At 47.0% G+C, this 22,620-nt stretch overlaps 1 protein-coding gene across 6 annotated transcripts in view; it reads right to left on the bottom strand.

Annotated features, from left to right (window-relative positions):
* Positions 1–22,620, bottom strand: part of CSTF2 (cleavage stimulation factor subunit 2) — a 348,937-nt gene that overhangs the window by 45,033 nt on the left and 281,284 nt on the right. For all 6 annotated transcript variants that reach the window (XM_069213200.1, XM_069213209.1, XM_069213218.1 and 3 more), the window contains one exon: positions 6,622–6,699. In XM_069213200.1, the coding sequence (XP_069069301.1) occupies positions 6,622–6,699 (78 nt within the window). The remainder of the gene's footprint in view (positions 1–6,621; positions 6,700–22,620) is intronic.

Raw genomic sequence — 22,620 nt, 5'->3', positions numbered from 1 at the left:
TAGAGCATAGACAGGGACTAAATACTTTATCAAATTTATTTTTATAATCCACAACCAAATATATTTTCAACCAATGCATGTTTCAGGTATTTTTAAATATACTGGTGTGTTTATGTTTCCTAAAAAAAAAAAAAAAAAAAGAGTGTAATGTTTACCATGTTCACATGGATTTTTCAATTTTATTCTCCATACTGAACTGTATAACAGAATGTCGTAAATACCACTGATATTGTTTGAGTGGTGGAAAGGGACTGAAAGAATGAGAAAGAAGAAGTTTATCTGGTAAAGTCTTAAATGATTCCTTTTTTTTAAAAAATATACAAATTTTCTCTGTTAAAGGAGTATATAAATTTAGCAATTCCTTTCTGGAGAAACCCAGTCTTCGTGCGATTTAATTCCATTGGTTTAACACCGCAATTAAGTGTTCTTTGCTGCTAGGGTAAAGTGTACAGTTGCTCCATCAACATTACTGTCATTCATGAACAGTAGCATACTGTATGGTGATACTTTATAATCGTATTTCTGCTTCTCATAAATGCTAGCACTTTGAAATAATGTTAAGATCACAGAGTTTTTGAATTTTCTTCTTGCATTTTCTTAATTACTTTTCTTCTCAGATTTGACCCCCAAATAATTAAACGGGAAACATTGTTATTAAACAAGTTACTCACCTTCGGTAATGCATTATCTGGTAGAGACTCTTATCAAGCTGCAGATTCTTTACATTTGATTTTCCCAGGTGTCAGGCTGGATCTGGAAACTTTTGCTGAGCAACACATATTGTGCGCGCTGTCAGGTGGCTCAATATAGCTCTGCGTGGCGTTGCTGAAGCAGGATGCGACGTCGTGGTCATTTACAGTCACCTATAGAGGCGCCACCCAGGTCCCCGGGGTCAGTTACTTTTATCATAACTTTTCACGCCAGAAGCGCAAAGCCATGCCAAGAACTGGTGCAATGTGCGTGAAAACTAGGGCCCTGATAAAGAGATCACCCTAAACCTAGTAACAAGTCCACAGAGCAAGGAGGCATGAGATGGTGTAAAGAATCTGCAGCTAGACACAGTCTCTACCAGATAATGTGTTACTGAAGGCAAGTAGCTTGTTCATGTGATAGAGACTTAGAGCTAGAGATTCCTTACCTTTGATTAGATACCCAAGCCATATCCTTCTGGTGGTGTGCTGCAGACCATGTTTTTAGACTAGAGTCCTGCAGGACCAAACAGGCAAAATGTCCATCCCTGTAGACCAGACAGTCCAGGCAGTAATGTCTGGCAAACGTGTGCAAAGACGCCTATGTTGCTGCCCGGCAGATTTCCAGGACTGGAAATCCATGAGCTAATGAAGTAGGAGCAGCTATTCCCCTAGTGGAAAGGGCCCTTAAGCCCTGGGGAGACCGCTTCTTTGCCAGAGCTTAACAGATCTTAAAACTGAGCACAAAATGGTCAGTTTCTGTACTGCCCATCCCTTTTTTTGCTCCCACATACCAAACAAAGAGATGGTAGTCCACCTGGAACGCTTATGTGAGGTCAAGTTAAAAAGACAGCACTCTTTTTGGGTCCAGCTGGTGGAGTTGCTCCTTCTCCTTAGAGGGATGTGGGGGGGGGGGGGGGGGGGGGAACAAAGAAGGTGGGCAAGATGACCATTTGACCCAGGTGGAATGGGGAAAGAAAGAGGCACGGGTGGGCAAGCACTACCTTTTCTAGAAAAACACCATGAGATATGGTGGCTTAGATGATAAGGCCTGTATCTCACTCACTCATGTTATTGCCACTAACCACTAAGAGGGCTGTCTTGATGGTGAGCAGCTGGAGGGGACAATTGTGCAGTGGCTTGGAAAGAACTTACATGTGGTATGTGAGAACTAACTTGAGATCCCACTGAAGCATGACAAAGGGCATAGTGAGGAACATTTTTACAAGCCCTTTAAGAAAGCTATTTACAATAGGGGTCTTGAAAAGAAAGGGTTGAGCAGGCAGCCGCAGAAAGGCTGATAGCACAGAGAGATAGCCCTTCATTGTCCCCAGATAGGAACCCTGTTGGGTAAGAGAAAGAATGAAGAGAAGAATAACAGACAGAGAAGCAGAGAGGGGATTAATAGACTTCTCTGTACAATATCTTACAAAAGTTTGCCAACGGCAGGCGTACACCACTTTTGTGGAGGAACGCCTTGCTGTCAAGTTAACGTTACAGACTTCAGGAGGAAGGTTGAAAGCTGTCAACTGCTGCCGCTCAATTTCCATGCATGAAGGCACAGAGTTGACAGGTTCGGGTGGAGGAACCCTCCCCCTACTGTTGTGACAGAAGATCCTGCCGAAAGGGGCAGTCTGATCAGAGAATCAATGGTCATTTTCAGAAGCTCGGGATACCAGACTCTCCATGCCCAGTCAGGAGCCATAAAGATTACTTGTGAGCAGTTGTTCTTGATCTTCTTGAGAACTCTGGGAAGGAGTGGTATGGGAAGAAAGATGTACAGGAGGCCAGAGCACCACTCGCAACGAAAGGCGTTGCCAAGCAAGTGCCACCTTGGAAACTCCAACACGCAATACTGCTGACATTGCACGTTCTCTTCGAAGGCGAACAGATCTAACCAAGGCTCTCCCCACTGCTGAAAGAGACCTTGTACACCTCCAAATGGAGATGTTACTTGCAATCTGCTAGACATCGATGGCCGAATTTGCCTGCCCTGACGTTCACAGAACCCACCAGATATTGAATCACCAGAATTATGCCCTGCTGTTCCAACCATGATCAGAGATGCAGGGCCTCTTAACAAAGGGTCCATGACCCCATCTCGCCCTGCATGACGCAGTACCACATAGCGGTGGTGTTGTCCGTGAACACCTGCACTAACTTTACCTTGACGTAGGAAGGAAATGCTTTTAATGCTAGTTGGATCGTCATGAGCACAGACATATTTATGTGGAGTCTGGATTCCGCCGGAGACCAGAGTCCTCTGATCTTCACCTCTCAGAGATGGCCGACCAATCCCAGAAGTGATGCATCTGTCACTACTTTGAGGTCTGGTTGGGGAACCGAGAGACATCTACTTTCGATCCAATTGCGGTTCGTTAACCACCACTGCAGGTCCTTCGCAGTTCCTTCCAAGATCTGGACAATGTCAGACAGATTTCCCTGATGCTGCGCCCACTGGAACTTCAGGTCCCACTGCAGAGCCCGCATTTGCTATCCAGTATGTTTCATCATCAGGATGCAGAAGGTCATGAGGCCCAGCAGCCTCAGAGTCATTCTGACCTCCGCCATCACCTGGGTGAACACCGAGGGGGGCTGGTAAGGACAAATGGAAGCACGGTGAACTGAAAGTGTTCGTGGCCTACCCTGAACCGCAGGTAACGCCTGTGGGCCAGCAGGATGGGAATATGAAAATATGCATCCTACAAGTCCAGCACTACCAACCAGTCTTCTAAGTATAGGGCACACAAGACCCGAGCCAACGTGAGCATCTTCAACTTCCTGCTGAGGGAGAGATTAAAGGATCTCTAGGTCTAGATAGGGAAAAGACCCTTGTTCTTTTTGGGTATCAGAAAGTAGCGAGAATAACAACCACTGTCTACTTCTGTTATCAGGACACTTTCTATGGCTCTTGGCCAAGAGAACTGTAACTTCCTCTCGGAATAGTGACAAATGATTCTTTGCCAGACGTTCGAATGTTGGTGGAATAGGAGCAGATAAGGACTGAAAAGGCAGGGCATACCCTTCCTGATGATCTGCAGTATCCATGTGTCTGATGTTCCAGACATCCAGTGGAGAAGATGATGCTGTATTCTCTCTCAAACTGGCCATGCATGGACCTGCAGATCCAAATTAGGAGGGCTTTGAGGCTGCAGCTGCGGGGGCTGTGTAGTAGACAACTTCTGGCCTGCAGATCCTCTAGGTCTGAGGACACCACCCTCGTGCCCTCACAAACCCCGGTATGGTTGCGTAGGATGGTGGCTGGCACAGGGCTGGTGCAGTGCCATGCCCCTTCTGAAGTCACGAAAGGCAAACAGTGGGCAGGGGGTTGCCGAGAGGCCTAAGGACTTGGCCTTAATCCTAGATTTGTTCAAGCGCACCTCTGCCAAGTCTGCATTCTTGCCAAACAAGCGAGTGCCATAGAAGGTCATGTCTATCAGATTTGCTTGGACATCCCCCAAAAAACCAGATGTCATAAGACAGGTGTGGTGCCTTACGGCCACTGTCAATGCAACCGCTCTGCCCAGCAAGTCAGTTGTATCTAAGCCACATGAACGGTGAACTTAGTTGCGCCCCTACCATCTTTCACCGCCTGGGAGAGTATGGCCCGAGTCTACTCCGGGACTTGAGGCAGCACTTGGGCAACCGAGTCCCAAATGGTATGGTAGAAATGGCCCAATAAGCATAAGGTGTTCACCGACCTCAGTGCCAGGCTACTAGAAGAAAACAGCTTTTTTCCAAGATGGTGTGGGGTATTGGCTGAGAAAGATTGAGTCGCCCAGAGCTGAGAGATGGTGGTGGGCAATCATCCTATTAACAGGAGCCCATGTGATGGGCTTGGGCCAAGCTCCCATCAGTACGTCTGGTGGTGCTGTTTTAAAGGGCAAAAAGAATACGGATGTAGAAGCCCAAGGATGAAGCAAGCCTGTCAAGATGTTTGCCTTGACAGCCACTGAAGGCAGTGCAAGGCTGAGGACCTCTGCTGCCCCCACACACCACCATAACAAAGGAAGCTTCCTCCTCCATAGACAGTGAGTGGGGAGGGGGATCAAGCCAATATCTGGAGAAGTGTCCAGCCCACTGGCCTCTCCAAGCTCCTCATTCCAGTCCAAAGATCTCTCGAGCTGGTGTTCTAAAAGGGTCTAGTGACCCCTCCTATTATTCTCAAATGCCTGACTCTGAAAAATAAGGCTCAGACAATGATCTGGCACCTGTCAGCACCATTGGTGTCGTGCAATGCTGTTCCATCTCCGGATCATCAGTAATCAGAACGGGTCTGGCATGCTGGTGGGCGCAGGAGCATCAGTGTTGTGACCGGTGCCAGAGAAGGCTGCATAGGTACAACTGGCGCCAGTCCAGATCCAGACTCGGATCCATGAGAATCTCCTGGAGCCGAGGTTGAAGATGGCGGCGTGGATCCAGTTGGAGCCTCTTCCAACCCCGCGGGACCCAAAGGTGCACCAGAGGGGTCGGCCCATTCGAATACGCAGCGCATGGCCTCGAAGAACTCCTTTATTCGAGCGGGTGTCTATCCGGCTCCCGGAAAAGGTGGGAGGGGCAGAGTCGAACTGGCTAGCAGCTCCGCAGTACCATGCAGGGAATGCCTATGTTCGGCACTTGTCTAATTAGCCGATGGACGAAGCAAAGTCAAAGTCCTCATGGACAGCAATTTCTTCTTATGCCTCTTTCCCAAGTGTCCCAAGGACCTCAAATGGGAAGAAGAGGACTTGGGGCTCTGAGATCAATCCCATCACCTCAATCCCAGCTGGGACACAGACCTTCTCTGAGTCGCTCACGCAGGTGTTGTTGAAGCAGCTTTAGGGACTGCTTCCTCAAAGACTCTAGCGCCATGGCCCAGCAGACCGAGAACGACTTGGAGTCATAGTTGCGCTTGAGGCACCAGAGGAAAATGACATGTGGGTCAGTGACCGATATCCCGCAGTGACAGGTGCCACATGGTTTGAACCCAACCTTTATCAAGGACACCCTCAGCCTCAAGGGGTATTGCTCAGGAAAGGTTTCCGGATCTAGCCTGATGACTAGGAAAATCAGAGGTAAGGAATCTGCAGCTAGAAGTCTTTAACAGATAGTATGGGGTACTAGTGGCTAATAATCACCACTGCAACTCAAGTTTTAGAAACCTTAAAGGTTACCAAGTCGTTTTAAGTGTCCTCCAAAAGAAGGGCTCCCACGCTAGACTGGACAATACTCAGTCTAGGAGGCAGCACATAAGCAAACATCTTGCCAATCTTACCAACCTCCCAATATTTTAGTCCGAAAGGTCTGTTTTTTCTATCGCCACCTCAAAGATGGGGAGAAACGCCCTTGTGTCTTTGGAACCTAAGATGAGCAGCCATGTAATTACTGTGTTAAAAATGCAGCACATCACAAGAAGTTACGTTGCAACATTTTTTATTGCAGAGTTACCGAACAAAATCGTTTTTTTTTTTTTTTTTTTAACGACCTGAGTAGATTCACTTACACTCAACTGAAATAGAAGAAAAAAAGTTAGTTACCTGTAACTGTAGATCTCCAGTATTGGAATCTTTCATAGATTCACATGCTTAATCATTCCCCGTCGCCGAGATGGGAGTCCCCGGTATAATTTAAACAAGTAATGTTAATATATATTAACCAAGAAAAAGGCCCTAGGCCTCTTCAATTTAACAGTCTATCAGAGTCATTTTGTGACCATCACAGGTGTCCCAAACTACAATACTGTTGAATTTTCCCCCTGTTGTTGGTGATTAACATCTATAGGCCCTAGGAAACATTTGTACAGCATATGTTAAGAGGATCCCATACAGGGAAGTAAAGCCCGGGATACGATACAAACATGGGAATGGATTCCAATACATAGGACTACAGATGGTTCTATTAAACTGATTTTCTGAAATCAGTTACAGTTCCAAGCACAACATTATTTTCTTACCTTCTCATGATCTTGCGGTGTTACTTGGTTCTGTCCAGGACTGAAGCCCCCTTGACCTCCACCCTGAATACCAGGAACCTATATAAACAGATGAGAAAAACATCAACAGAGCATAGGTATGTGTAGAACAATCTGCATATGCTCATTAGTAATTTCCAGTTTTCATTCTCTATAATTACCTTGTTTGACATATGTCTAGAGGGCAGCAAATCGATGTCCCTCCCCACCAACAATGTGACAGCAGTGTTTTATTTTGTTATTTTGTTGAGATATCAACACTCCCCTGTTCCATGAACCAAAGAAAGGCGATTGCTGCCCACTCCAAGCAGCTCCGGCTTCAGTTTTATTTTGTGTTGTAAGAACACCACAAACATTTTAACTGTAGCTTGGTGTTAACAGGCCTGTCACAACAGCCACATACACTCATTTCCGCCAGGGAACAGACAGATTTACACCTTTGTCATGAGATGACCCAGCCATCAACACTTTTCTCTAATCCATTCCTGAGCTTCCTCTTTTCAAGCCTTGTAAAAGGCCAAAAGAGTCTTTGCATGAACTTAAAGCGAAGAATTACCATGCAATGTTTAACCCTTTCACTACAGGGGGTGTCTGTGTATTTCAAAAAAATAAGCAACAGGTTGTTCAAGCACCTGTACCTATTCGGTCTCTTTATGCATTCACACTAACTACAAACAATATGATTGGATGCATGTTTGGGTTTATGTATTGAGAATCTCATTTTTTTTTTTTAAACAAATTCGCTCAATGTTTTGTTGCATTTCTCAAATGGAAAAACAAGAATCCTGGAATGCTAACCGAAGAAATGCTGCCTTGAAGGCAATACCAAATGTGTGGATTTCAAAGAAATGCAGTCTGCACAATCAATTATATACTAAAACAGGCAATACAATTGTGGCAGTCAGTTTATAGTCTTCTGTTCATGTGACAACAGTTATCAAAATACATAAGAGGGCCCGGTAAATTACTTAGGACAGACCTGAAACTACTTATGGCCGACCCTATCGGGGGAAAACAGTATAAATAAACCAAAGAAAAATGGGCGGCGACTCTATTTAACTAAACAATGCATTATTTAGAAATAAATCATATTTTGAGCCAGGAATGAGATCCTATGCATCTCTATTGTATAGTAGTATATATTTGTTGGTTCATACAGGCATTATATGGAAAATGTCACTTACCCAGTGTACATCTGTTCGTGGCATTAGTCGCTGCAGATTCACATGCTGTGCACATCCCGCCATCTAGTGTTGGGCTCGGAGTGTTACAAGTTGTTTTTCTTCGAAGAAGTCTTTTCGAATCACGAGATCGAGGGACTCCTCCCATTTCGGCTCCATTGCGCATGGGCGTCGACTCCATCTTAGATTGTTTTCCCCGCAGAGGGTGAGATAGGAGTTGTGTATTATAGTAATAGTGCCCATGCAATGGAGTGAATACGTATGTACATAATGTAGTTTAAAGTGATATATTTACAAATTTACAAATGTTCAAGATCAACTTCTAAACGGCTACAGGCTCCCGGGGAGGTGGGTGGGCGCATGTGAATCTGCAGCGACTAATGCCACGAACAGATGTACACTGGGTAAGTGACATTTTCCGTTCGATGGCATGTGTAGCTGAAGATACACATGCTGTGCATAGACTAGTAAGCAGTTATCTCCCCAAAAGCGGTGGTTCAGCCTGTAGGAGTTGAAGTTGTTTGAAACAATGTTCGTAGTACTGCTTGGCCTACTGTGGCTTGTTGTACCGTTAACACATATACACAGTAGTGTTTGGTAAATGTATGAGGCGTAGACCATGTGGCTGCCTTACATATTTCAGTCATTGGAATATTTCCTAGAAAGGCCATGGTAGCACCTTTCTTTCTAGTGGAGTGTGCCTTTGGTGTAATAGGCAGTTCTCTTTTTGCTTTAAGATAACAAGTTTGAATGCACTTAACTATCCATCTAGCAATGCCCTGTTTAGAAATTGGATTTCCTGTATGGGGTTTTTGGAAAGCAATAAATAATTGTTTTGTCTTCCGAATTAGTTTTGTTCTGTCAATGTAGTACATTAACGCTCTTTTGATGTCTAATGTATGTAGTGCTCTTTCAGCTACAGAATCTGGCTGTGGAAAGAACACTGTAAGTTCTACTGTTTGATTCAAGTGGAACGGTGATATGACTTTTGGTAAGAATTTAGGATTTGTTCGTAAGACTACTTTTTGCTTGTGTATTTGAATAAATGGTTCTTGTATGGTAAATGCTTGTATTTCACTTACTCGTCTTAGAGATGTGATAGCAATTAGAAATGCAACTTTCCATGTTAAATATTGCATTTCACATGAGTGCATAGGTCCGAAAGGTGGACTCATGAGGCGAGTTAAGACAATATTGAGGTTCCATGAAGGAACTGGTGGTGTTCTTGGTGGTATAATTCTCTTCAGGCCTTCCATAAATGCTCTAATGACTGGTATCCTAAATAAAGAAGTTGAGTGTGTAATTTGCAGATAAGCTGAAATTGCGGTAAGATGTATTTTAATGGATGAAAAAGCTAGCTTTGACTTTTGCAAATGTAGTAAGTAGCTTACAATGTCTTTAGCAGATGCGTTTAATGGTTGGATTTGATTATTGTGGCAATAATAAACAAATCTTTTCCACTTATTTGCATAGCAATGTCTAGTGGTTGGTTTCCTAGCTTGTTTTATGACCTCCATACATTCCTGTGTAAGGTCTAAGTGTCCGAATTCTAAGATTTCAGGAGCCAAATTGCTAGATTCAGAGATGCTGGATCTGGGTGTCTGATCTGTTGTTTGTGTTGAGTTAACAGATCTGGTTTGTTTGGTAGTTTGACATGAGGCACCAATGAGAGATCTAATAGTGTTGTGTACCAAGGTTGTCTTGCCCAAGTTGGTGCTATTAGTATGAGTTTGAATTTGTTTTGACTCAATTTGTTTACTAGATATGGAAGGAGTGGGAGAGGGGGAAAAGCGTATGCAAATATCCCTGACCAACTCATCCATAACGCATTGCCCTGAGACTGATCTTGTGGGTATCTGGATGCAAAGTTTTGGCATTTTGCGTTTTCTTTTGTTGCAAATAGATCTATTTGTGGTGTTCCCCATCTTTGGAAGTAAGTGTTTAGTATTTCGGGGTGAATCTCCCATTTGTGGATCTGTTGGTGATCCCGAGAAAGATTGTCTGCTAACTGATTCTGAATCCCTGGAATAAACTGTCCTATTAGGCGAATGTGGTTGTGAATCGCCCAATGCCATATTTTTTGTAATAGGAGACATAACTGAGTTGAGTGTGTTCCTCCCTGTTTGTTCAGATAATACATTGTTGTCAGTTTTGACAAGGATGTGTTTGTGGCTTATTATGGGTTGAAATGCTTTTAGCGCTAGAAATACTGCCAGTAGTTCTAAGTGATTTATGTGAAATTGTTTTTGCAGAGTGTCCCATTGTCCCTGGATGCTGTGTTGATTGAGATGAGCTCCCCACCCTATCATGGAGGCATCTGTAGTTATTACGTATTGAGGCACTGGGTCTTGGAAAGGCCGCCCTTGGTTTAAATTTATGCTGTTCCACCATAGAAGCGAGGTGTATGTTTGGCGGTCTATCAACACTAGATCTAGAAGTTGACCCTGTGCCCGTGACCATTGTGATGCTAGGCACTGTTGTAAGGGCCGCATGTACAATCTGGCGTTTGGGACAATGGCTATGCATGAGGACATCATGCCTAGTAGTTTCATTACCATGTTGACCTGTATTCTTCGTTTTGGATACATGACTTGTATTACCTTGTGAAAGGCTTGTACCCTTTGTGGACTTGGAGTGGCAACCCCTTTTGCTGTGTTGATTGTCGCCCCTAAGTACTGCTGTGTTTGGCACGGCTGAATGTGCAACTTTGTGTAGTTGAGTGAGAAACCTAGTTTGTGGAGGGTCTCGATAACGTACCTTGTGTGTTGTGAACACCGTTTTTGCGTGTTGGTTTTGATTAACCAATCGTCTAGGTACGGGAAGACGTGTATTTGCTGTCTTCTGATATGCGCAGCTACCACTGCCAGGCATTTTGTAAAAACTCTTGGCGCAGTTGTTATCCCAAATGGCAAAACTTTGAATTGGTAATGTACCCCTTGGAATACAAACCTTAGGTACTTTCTGTGTGAAGGATGTATCGGTATATGGAAGTATGCATCCTTTAGGTCTAGTGTTGTCATGTAGTCTTGCTGTTTGAGCAATGGGATTACGTCCTGTAACGTCACCATGTGAAAGTGATTTGATTTGATGTAGGTATTTAACATTCTGAGATCTAATATAGGTCTTAAAGTTTTGCCCTTTTTGGGTATGAGAAAGTACAGAGAGTAAACTCCTGTTCCTTTCTGATGAATTGGTACTAATTCTATTGCTTGTTTTTGTAACAACGCTTGGACCTCTAGTTGTAGAAGATCCATGTGTTGCTTTGACATATTGTGTGTTTTCGGTGGGATATATGGTGGGAATTTGAGAAATTCTATGCAATAACCATGCTGGATAATTGCTAAGACCCAAGTATCTGTTGTTATCTCCTCCCATTGTTTGTAGAACTTGGTTAGTCTCCCCCCCACAGGTGTTATGTGTTGGGGATTTGTGAGGTGCAAGTCACTGCTTGCTTTGTGGAGTTTTGGGACTTTGGAATTTCCCTCTACTTTTTGGGAACTGTCCCCCTCTATATTGTCCCCGAAAACTTCCCCGCTGATATTGGCTTTGATAAGTGGGCCTTGTTTGTGAGGTTGTGGGTTCTGTGCTTTGTCCTCGAAACCCCCCTCGAAACTGTCTCTTTCGAAATGTGCCTCTACTCTGTGGGGAGTAGAGTGCACCCATGGCTTTGGCCGTATCTGTGTCTTTTTTAAGCTTTTCGATGGCAGTGTCCACCTCCGGCCCAAACAACTGCTGTCCGTTAAATGGCATATTCAGCACGGCTTGTTGTATTTCCGGCTTGAATCCTGATGTACGCAGCCATGCGTGTCTCCGTATGGTCACTGCTGTATTTACAGTTCTAGCAGGTGTGTCAGCCGCATCTATTGCTGACCGTATCTGATTGTTTGAGATACTCTGTCCTTCTTCCACTACTTGCTGTTCTCTCTTTTGGAACTCCTTGGGCAAATGTTCTATAAAGTGTTGCATTTCGTCCCAATGAGCTCTATCGTATCTGGCCAACAAAGCCTGTGAGTTGCAATATGCCACTGGTTTGCTGCCTGTGCCGCCACTCTTTTTCCTGCTGCATCGAATTTACGACTCTCTTTATCTGGAGGTGGTGCATCTCCTGAAGTGTGTGAGTTCGCCCTCTTGCGAGCTGCCCCTACTACTACCGAGTCCGGCATTAGCTTTTGTGTGATGTACATGGGGTCTGTTGGTGGCGGTTTATATTTTTTCTCCACTCTTGGAGTAATGGCCCTTCCTTTTACAGGCTCCTCAATCACTTGTTTGGAGTGCTTTAGCATTCCAGGTAGCATGGGGAGACTCTGGTACTGGCTGTGTGTGGACGACAATGTATTGAATAGAAAGTCGTCTTCAATTGGCTCTGAATGTAGGCTGACATTATGAAACGCCGCTGCCCTAGACACCACCTGCGCATAGGCTGTACTATCTTCTGGTGGTGACGGTCTAGCTGGATAACAGTCAGGACTGTTATCTGACACTGGCGCATAATAAAGATCCCACGCGTCTGGATCGTCCTGACTCATCCCTGTATGAGTCGGGGATTGCATCATTGGTGGAGTGGCTACTTGTAAGGAAATGCCTCCTTGGCATGGTTGCCCCCTGACATTTTGCCTTTGCTGATGCTATGTTTACAATTGAAAGTGTGCTGAGGCCTGCTAACCAGGCCCCAGCACCAGTGTTCTTTCCCTAACCTGTACTTTTGTATCCACAATTGGCAGACCCTGGCATCCAGATAAGTCCCTTGTAACTGGTACTTCTAGTACCAAGGGCCCTGATGCCAAGGAAGGTCTCTAAGGGCTGCAGCATGTCTTGTGCCACCCTGGAGACCCCTCACTCAGCACAGACACACTGCTTGCCAGCTTGTGTGTGCTAGTGAGGACAAAACGAGTAAGTCGACATGGCACTCCCCTCAGGGTGCCATGCCAGCCCCTCACTGCCTATGCAGTATAGGTAAGACACCCCTCTAGCAGGCCTTACAGCCCTAAGGCAGGGTGCACTATACCATAGGTGAGGGTACCAGTGCATGAGCACTGTACCCCTACAGTGTCTAAGCAAAACCTTAGACATTGTAAGTGCAGGGTAGCCATAAGAGTATATGGTCTGGGAGTCTGTTTTACACGAACTCCACAGCACCATAATGGCTACACTGAAAACTGGGAAGTTTGGTATCAAACTTCTCAGCACAATAAATGCACACTGATGCCAGTGTACATTTTATTGCAAAATACACCCCAGAGGGCACCTTAGAGCTGCCCCCTGAAACTTAACCGACTATCTGTGTAGGCTGACTAGTTCCAGCAGCCTGCCACACTAGAGACATGTTGCTGGCCCCATGGGGAGAGTGCCTTTGTCACTCTGAGGCCAGTAACAAAGCCTGCACTGGGTGGAGATGCTAACACCTCCCCCAGGCAGGAGCTGTAACACCTGGCGGTGAGCCTCAAAGGCTCACCCCTTTGTCACAGCACCGCAGGACACTCCAGCTAGTGGAGTTGCCCGCCCCCTCCGGCCCCGGCCCCCACTTTTGGCGGCAAGGCCGGAGAAAATAATGAGAATAACAAGGAGGAGTCACTGGCCAGTCAGGACAGCCCCTAAGGTGTCCTGAGCTGAGGTGACTCTAACTTTTAGAAATCCTCCATCTTGCAGATGGAGGATTCCCCCAATAGGGTTAGGATTGTGACCCCCTCCCCTTGGGAGGAGGCACAAAGAGGGTGTACCCACCCCCAGGGCTAGTAGCCATTGGCTACTAACCCCCCAGACCTAAACACGCCCTTAAATTTAGTATTTAAGGGCTACCCTGAACCCTAGAAAATTAGATTCCTGCAACAACAAGAAGAAGGACTGCCCAGCTGAAAACCCCTGCAGAGGAAGACCAGAAGACAACAACTGCCTTGGCTCCAGAAACTCACCGGCCTGTCTCCTGCCTTCCAAAGAACTCTGCTCCAGCGACGCCTTCCAAAGGGACCAGCGACCTCTGAATCCTCTGAGGACTGCCCTGCTTCGACGACGACAAGAAACTCCCGAGGACAGCGGACCTGCTCCAAAAAGACTGCAACTTTGTTTCAAGAAGCAGCTTTAAAGAACCCTGCAACTCCCCGCAAGAAGCGTGAGACTTGCAACACTGCACCCGGCGACCCCGACTCGGCTGGTGGAGAACCAACACCTCAGGGAGGACCCCCGGACTACTCTACGACTGTGAGTACCAAAACCTGTCCCCCCTGAGCCCCCACAGCGCCGCCTGCAGAGGGAATCCCGAGGCTTCCCCTGACCGCGACTCTCTGAAACCTAAGTCCCGACGCCTGGAAAAGACCCTGCACCCGCAGCCCCCAGGACCTGAAGGACCGGACTTTCACTGCAGAAGTGACCCCCAGGAGTCCCGCTCCCTTGCCCAAGTGGAGGTTTCCCCGAGGAAGCCCCCCCTTGCCTGCCTGCAGCGCTGAAGAGATCCCGTGATCTCTCATTGACTTACATTGCGAACCCGACGCTTGTTCTAACACTGCACCCGGCCGCCCCCGCGCCGCTGAGGGTGAAATTTCTGTGTGGGCTTGTGTCCCCCCCGGTGCCCTACAAAACCCCCCTGGTCTGCCCTCCGAAGACGCGGGTACTTACCTGCAAGCAGACCGGAACCGGGGCACCCCCTTCTCTCCATTATAGCCTATGCGTTTTGGGCACCACTTTGAACTCTGCACCTGACCGGCCCTGAGCTGCTGGTGTGGTAACTTTGGGGTTGCTTTGAACCCCCAACGGTGGGCTACCTTGGACCAAGAACTGAACCCTGGAAGTGTCTTACTTACCTGGTAAAACTAACAAAAACTTACCTCCCCCAGGAACTGTGAAAATTGCACGAAGTGTCCACTTTTGAAATAGCTATTTGTGAAGAACATGAAAAGTATACATGCAATTGAAATGATTCAAAGTTCCTAATGTACTTACCTGCAATACCTTTCAAACAAGATATTACATGTTAAATTTGAACCTGTGGTTCTTAAAATAAACTAAGAAAAGATATTTTTCTATAACAAAACCTATTGGCTGGATTTGTCTCTGAGTGTGTGTACCTCATTTATTGTCTATGTGTATGTACAACAAATGCTTAACACTACTCCTTGGATAAGCCTACTGCTCGACCACACTACCACAAAATAGAGCATTAGTATTATCTATTTTTACCACTATTTTACCTCTAAGGGGAACCCTTGGACTCTGTGCATGCTATTCCTTACTTTGAAATAGCACATACAGAGCCAACTTCCTACATTGGTGGATCAGCGGTGGGGTACAAGACTTTGCATTTGCTGGACTACTCAGCCAATACCTGATCACACGACAAATTCCAAAATTGTCATTAGAAATTGATTTTTGCAATTTGAAAAGTTTTCTAAATTCTTAAAAGACCTGCTAGGGCCTTATGTTAGATCCTGTTTAGCATTTCTTTTAGAGTTTAAAAGTTTGTAAAAGTTTGAATTAGATTCTAGAACCAGTTTTAGATTCTTAAAAAGTATTCCAACTTTTAGAAGCAAAATGTCTAGCACAGATGTGACTGTGGTGGAACTCGACACCACACCTTACCTCCATCTACAGATGAGAGAGCTAAGGTCACTCTGTAAACTAAAGAAAATAGCAATGGGCCCCAAACCTACCAAAGTACAGCTCCAGGAGCTTTTGGCAGAGTTTGAAAAGGCCAACCCCTCTGAGGATGGCAACTCAGAGGACGAAGATAGTGACTTGGAGGGAAATTCCCCCCCTCCAGTCCTACTTAGGGAGAGCAGGGCTTCTCAAGCCCTGACTCCACAAATAATAGTCAGAGATGCTGGTTCCCTCACAGGAGAGACCAACACCTCTGAAATCACTGAGGATAACTCCAGTGAAGAGGACATCCAGTTAGCCAGGATGGCCAAAAGATTGGCTTTGGAAAGACAGATCCTAGCCATAGAGAGGGAAAGACAAGAGATGGGCCTAGGACCCATCAATGGTGGCAGCAACATAAATAGGGTCAGAGATTCTCCTGACATGTTGAAAATCCCCAAAGGGATTGTAACTAAATATGAAGATGGTGATGACATCACCAAATGGTTCACAGCTTTTGAGAGGGCTTGTGTAACCAGAAAAGTGAACAAATCTCACTGGGGTGCTCTCCTTTGGGAAATGTTCACAGGAAAGTGTAGGGATAGACTCCTCACACTCTCTGGAAAAGATGCAGAATCTTATGACCTCATGAAGGGTACCCTGATTGAGGGCTTTGGATTCTCCACTGAGGAGTATAGGATTAGATTCAGGGGGGCTCAAAAATCCTCGAGCCAGACCTGGGTTGACTTTGTAGACTACTCAGTAAAAACACTAGATGGTTGGATTCAAGGCAGTGGTGTAAGTAATTATTTTGGGCTGTACAATTTATTTGTGAAAGAACACCTGTTAAGTAATTGTTTCAATGATAAACTGCATCAGCATCTGGTAGACCTAGGACCAATTTCTCCCCAAGAATTGGGAAAGAAGGCGGACCATTGGGTCAAGACAAGTGTGTCCAAAACTTCCACAGGGGGTGACCAAAAGAAAGGGGTCACAAAACCTCCCCAGGGGAAAGGTGGTGAGACAGCCAAAAATAAAAATAGTCAAGAGTCTTCTACAGGCCCCCAAAAACCTGCACAGGAGGGTGGGCCCAGAGCCTCTTCACAAAACAATCCTGGGTACAAGGGTAAAAACTTTGATCCCAAAAAGGCCTGGTGTCGTAGCTGTAATCAGCCTGGACACCAAACTGGAGACAAGGCCTGTCCCAAGAAAGGTTGCACTCCAAACTCCAATCCAGGTAACACTGGAATGGCTAGTCTCCAAGTGGGATCAACAGTGTGCCCAGAGCAAATCAGGGTCCACACTGAAGCTACTCTAGTCTCTGAGGGTGGGGTGGATTTAGCCACACTAGCTGCCAGGCCTCCTAACATGCAAAAATACAGGCAGCAGCTCTTTAATAATGGGACAAGTGTAGAGGGCCTGAGGGATACAGGTGCCAGTGTCACCATGGTGACAGAGAAACTGGTTTCCCCTGGCCAATACCTGACTGGAAAAACTTATACAGTCACCAACGCTGACAATCAGACTAAAGCACATCCCATGGCAATGGTAACTTTAGAATGGGGAGGGGTCAATGGCCTGAAACAGGTGGTGGTCTCCTCAAACATCCCAGTAGACTGTCTGCTTGGAAATGACCTGGAGTCCTCAGCATGGGCTGAGGTAGAACTAAAAACCCATGCAGCCATGCTGGGTATCCCTGAACTGGTGTGTGTAAAAACAAGAGCACAATGCAAGGCACAGGGTGAAAAAGTAGAGCTGGAGTCTGGAAAAATGGCCCAGCCTACCAAGAGAAAAGGAAAGTCAGTTGGGAAACCAACTGCAACACAGTCAGAAAAAGAGAACCTCTCTTCTCAGGAAGAAGTTCTGCCCTCTGAGGGAACTGAGCCTTTGGAGCTTGAACCTTACCAGGTTGAGCTCTTAGGCCCAGGGGGACCCTCAAGGGAGGAGCTGTGTAAGGGACAAGAAACCTGTCCCTCTCTTGAAGGCCTTAGGCAGCAAGCTGCTGAAGAGTCCAAGGGCAAGAAAAATGGAACACATAGGGTCTATTGGGAAGATGGACTCCTGTACACTGAGGCCAGAGACCCCAAACCTGGTGCCACTAGGAGAGTGGTAGTGCCTCAGTCGTTCAGAGAGTTTATTTTGACCTTAGCCCATGATATTCCCCTTGCTGGGCATTTGGGACAAACCAAGACGTGGGAGAGGTTAGTCAACCCCTTCTACTGGCCCAATATGTCCCAGAAGGTTAAGGAGTTTTGCCTCTCCTGCCCCACCTGTCAATCCAGTGGTAAGACAGGTGGGCACCCAAAGCCCCCCCTCATTACACTTCCAGTGGTGGGGGTCCCCTTTGAAAGAGTGGGTGTGGACATAGTTGGTCCACTGGAACCTCCCACAGCCTCAGGAAATATGTACATCCTAGTAGTAGTGGATCATGCTACTAGGTATCCTGAAGCTATTCCCCTTAGGTCGACTACTGCCCCTGCAGTAGCCAAGGCCCTCATTGGTATCTTTACCAGAGTGGGTTTCCCTAAGGAGGTGGTGTCTGACAGAGGTACCAACTTCATGTCAGCGTACCTAAAACACATGTGGAATGAGTGAGGAGTGACTTACAAATTCACTACACCATACCATCCACAAACTAATGGCTTAGTTGAGAGATTCAACAAGACATTAAAAGGCATGATCATGGGGCTCCCAGAAAAACTCAAAAGGAGATGGGATGTCCTCTTGCCATGTCTGCTTTTTGCTTACAGAGAGGTGCCACAGAAGGGAGTAGGATTCTCACCCTTTGAACTTCTGTTTGGTCACCCTGTAAGGGGACCATTTGCTCTTGTTAAAGAAGGCTGGGAGAGACCTCTTCATGAGCCTAAACAAGACATAGTGGACTATGTACTTGGCCTTCGCTCTAGAATGGCAGAGTACATGGAAAAGGCAACCAAAAACCTTGAGGCCAGCCAACAGCTCCAGAAGTTTTGGTATGACCAAAAGGCTGCACTGGTTGAGTTCCAACCAGGGCAGAAAGTCTGGGTTCTGGAGCCTGTGGCTCCCAGGGCACTCCAGGACAAATGGAGTGGCCCTTACCCAGTGCTAGAAAGGAAGAGTCAGGTCACCTACCTGGTGGACCTGGGCACAAGCAGGAGCCCCAAGAGGGTGATCCATGTGAACCGCCTTAAGCTCTTCCATGACAGGGCTGATGTAAATCTGTTGATGGTAACAGATGAGGATCAGGAGGCAGAGAGTGAACCTCTCCCTGATCTTCTATCATCAGACCCAAAAGATGGCTCAGTAGATGGAGTGATCTACTCAGACACCCTCTCTGGCCAACAGCAAGCTGATTGTAGGAGAGTCCTACAACAGTTTCCTGAACTCTTCTCCTTAACCCCTGGTCAGACACACCTGTGTACCCATGATGTGGACACAGGAGACAGCATGCCTGTCAAAAACAAAATCTTTAGACAGTCTGACCATGTTAAGGAAAGCATCAAGGTGGAAGTCCACAAGATGCTGGAATTGGGAGTAATTGAGCGCTCTGACAGCCCCTGGGCTAGCCCAGTGGTCTTAGTCCCAAAACCTCACACCAAAGATGGAAAGAAAGAGATGAGGTTTTGTGTGGACTACAGAGGGCTCAATTCTGTCACCAAGACAGATGCTCATCCAATTCCTAGAGCTGATGAGCTCATAGACAAATTAGGTGCTGCCAAATTCTTAAGTACCTTTGACTTGACAGCAGGGTACTGGCAAATAAAAATGGCACCTGGATCAAAAGAGAAAACAGCATTCTCCACACCTGATGGGCATTATCAGTTTACTGTTATGCCCTTTGGTTTAAAGAATGCCCCTGCCACCTTCCAAAGGTTGGTGAATCAAGTCCTTGCTGGCTTGGAGTCCTTTAGCACAGCTTATCTTGATGATATTGCTGTCTTTAGCTCCACCTGGCAGGATCACCTGGTCCACCTGAAGGTTTTGAAGGCTCTGCAATCTGCAGGCCTCTCTATCAAGGCATCCAAATGCCAGATAGGGCAGGGAACTGTGGTTTACTTGGGCCACCTTGTAGGTGGAGGCCAAGTTCAGCCACTCCAACCCAAGATCCAGACTATTCTGGACTGGGTAGCTCCAAAAACCCAGACTCAAGTCAGGGCATTCCTTGGCTTGACTGGGTATTACAGGAGGTTTGTGAAGGGATATGGATCCATTGTGACAGCCCTCACTGAGCTCACCTCCAAGAAAATGCCCAAGAAAGTGAACTGGACTGTGGAATGCCAACAGGCCTTTGACACCCTGAAACAAGCAATGTGCTCAGCACCAGTTCTAAAAGCTCCAGATTATTCTAAGCCGTTCATTGTGCAGACAGATGCCTCTGAACATGGGATAGGGGCAGTTTTGTCCCAAACAAATGATGATGGCCTTGACCAGCCTGTTGCTTTCATTAGCAGGAGGTTACTCCCCAGGGAGCAGCGTTGGAGTGCCATTGAGAGGGAGGCCTTTGCTGTGGTTTGGTCCCTGAAGAAGCTGAGACCATACCTCTTTGGGACTCACTTCCTAGTTCAAACTGACCACAGACCTCTCAAATGGCTGATGCAAATGAAAGGTGAAAATCCTAAACTGTTGAGGTGGTCCATCTCCCTACAGGGAATGGACTTTATAGTGGAACACAGACCTGGGACTGCCCATGCCAATGCAGATGGCCTTTCCAGGTTCTTCCACTTAGAAAATGAAGACTCTCTTGGGAAAGGTTAGTCTCATCCTCTTTCGTTTGGGGGGGGGGGGGGGGGGGGTTGTGTAAGGAAATGCCTCCTTGGCATGGTTGCCCCCTGACTTTTTGCCTTTGCTGATGCTATGTTTACAATTGAAAGTGTGCTGAGGCCTGCTAACCAGGCCCCAGCACCAGTGTTCTTTCCCTAACCTGTACTTTTGTATCCACAATTGGCAGACCCTGGCATCCAGATAAGTCCCTTGTAACTGGTACTTCTAGTACCAAGGGCCCTGATGCCAAGGAAGGTCTCTAAGGGCTGCAGCATGTCTTGTGCCACCCTGGAGACCCCTCACTCAGCACAGACACACTGCTTGCCAGCTTGTGTGTGCTAGTGAGGACAAAACGAGTAAGTCGACATGGCACTCCCCTCAGGGTGCCATGCCAGCCTCTCACTGCCTATGCAGTATAGGTAAGACACCCCTCTAGCAGGCCTTACAGCCCTAAGGCAGGGTGCACTATACCATAGGTGAGGGTACCAGTGCATGAGCACTGTACCCCTAGTGTCTAAGCAAAACCTTAGACATTGTAAGTGCAGGGTAGCCATAAGAGTATATGGTCTGGGAGTCTGTTTTACACGAACTCCACAGCACCATAATGGCTACACTGAAAACTGGGAAGTTTGGTATCAAACTTCTCAGCACAATAAATGCACACTGATGCCAGTGTACATTTTATTGCAAAATACACCCCAGAGGGCACCTTAGAGGTGCCCCCTGAAACTTAACCGACTATCTGTGTAGGCTGACTAGTTCCAGCAGCCTGCCACACTAGAGACATGTTGCTGGCCCCATGGGGAGAGTGCCTTTGTCACTCTGAGGCCAGTAACAAAGCCTGCACTGGGTGGAGATGCTAACACCTCCCCCAGGCAGGAGCTGTAACACCTGGCGGTGAGCCTCAAAGGCTCACCCCTTTGTCACAGCACCGCAGGACACTCCAGCTAGTGGAGTTGCCCGCCCCCTCCGGCCCCGGCCCCCACTTTTGGCGGCAAGGCCGGAGAAAATAATGAGAATAACAAGGAGGAGTCACTGGCCAGTCAGGACAGCCCCTAAGGTGTCCTGAGCTGAGGTGACTCTAACTTTTAGAAATCCTCCATCTTGCAGATGGAGGATTCCCCCAATAGGGTTAGGATTGTGACCCCCTCCCCTTGGGAGGAGGCACAAAGAGGGTGTACCCACCCCCAGGGCTAGTAGCCATTGGCTACTAACCCCCCAGACCTAAACACGCCCTTAAATTTAGTATTTAAGGGCTACCCTGAACCCTAGAAAATGAGATTCCTGCAACAACAAGAAGAAGGACTGCCCAGCTGAAAACCCCTGCAGAGGAAGACCAGAAGACAACAACTGCCTTGGCTCCAGAAACTCACCGGCCTGTCTCCTGCCTTCCAAAGAACTCTGCTCCAGCGACGCCTTCCAAAGGGACCAGCGACCTCTGAATCCTCTGAGGACTGCCCTGCTTCGACGACGACAAGAAACTCCCGAGGACAGCGGACCTGCTCCAAAACGACTGCAACTTAGTTTCAAGAAGCAGCTTTAAAGAACCCTGCAACTCCCCGCAAGAAGCGTGAGACTTGCAACACTGCACCCGGCGACCCCGACTCGGCTGGTGGAGAACCAACACCTCAGGGAGGACCCCCGGACTACTCTACGACTGAGTACCAAAACCTGTCCCCCCTGAGCCCCCACAGCGCCGCCTGCAGAGGGAATCCCGAGGCTTCCCCTGACCGCGACTCTCTGAAACCTAAGTCCCGACGCCTGGAAAAGACCCTGCACCCGCAGCCCCCAGGACCTGAAGGACCGGACTTTCACTGCAGAAGTGACCCCCAGGAGTCCCGCTCCCTTGCCCAAGTGGATGTTTCCCCGAGGAAGCCCCCCCTTGCCTGCCTGCAGCGCTGAAGAGATCCTGTGATCTCTCATTGACTTACATTGCGAACCCGACGCTTGTTCTAACACTGCACCCGGCCGCCCCCGCGCCGCTGAGGGTGAAATTTCTGTGTGGGCTTGTGTCCCCCCCGGTGCCCTACAAAACCCCCCTGGTCTGCCCTCCGAAGACGCGGGTACTTACCTGCAAGCAGACCGGAACCGGGGCACCCCCTTCTCTCCATTATAGCCTATGCGTTTTGGGCACCACTTTGAACTCTGCACCTGACCGGCCCTGAGCTGCTGGTGTGGTAACTTTGGGGTTGCTCTGAACCCCCAACGGTGGGCTACCTTGGACCAAGAACTGAACCCTGGAAGTGTCTTACTTACCTGGTAAAACTAACAAAAACTTACCTCCCCCAGGAACTGTGAAAATTGCACTAAGTGTCCACTTTTGAAATAGCTATTTGTGAATAACTTGAAAAGTATACATGCAATTGAAATGATTCAAAGTTCCTAATGTACTTACCTGCAATACCTTTCAAACAAGATATTACATGTTACATTTGAACCTGTGGTTCTTAAAATAAACTAAGAAAATATATTTTTCTATAACAAAACCTATTGG

This window comes from Pleurodeles waltl, chromosome 2_1, assembly GCF_031143425.1.
Source record: "Pleurodeles waltl isolate 20211129_DDA chromosome 2_1, aPleWal1.hap1.20221129, whole genome shotgun sequence".
Taxonomy (NCBI): Eukaryota; Metazoa; Chordata; class Amphibia; order Caudata; family Salamandridae; genus Pleurodeles; species Pleurodeles waltl.
This window is presented reverse-complemented; position numbering and strand designations above follow the sequence as displayed.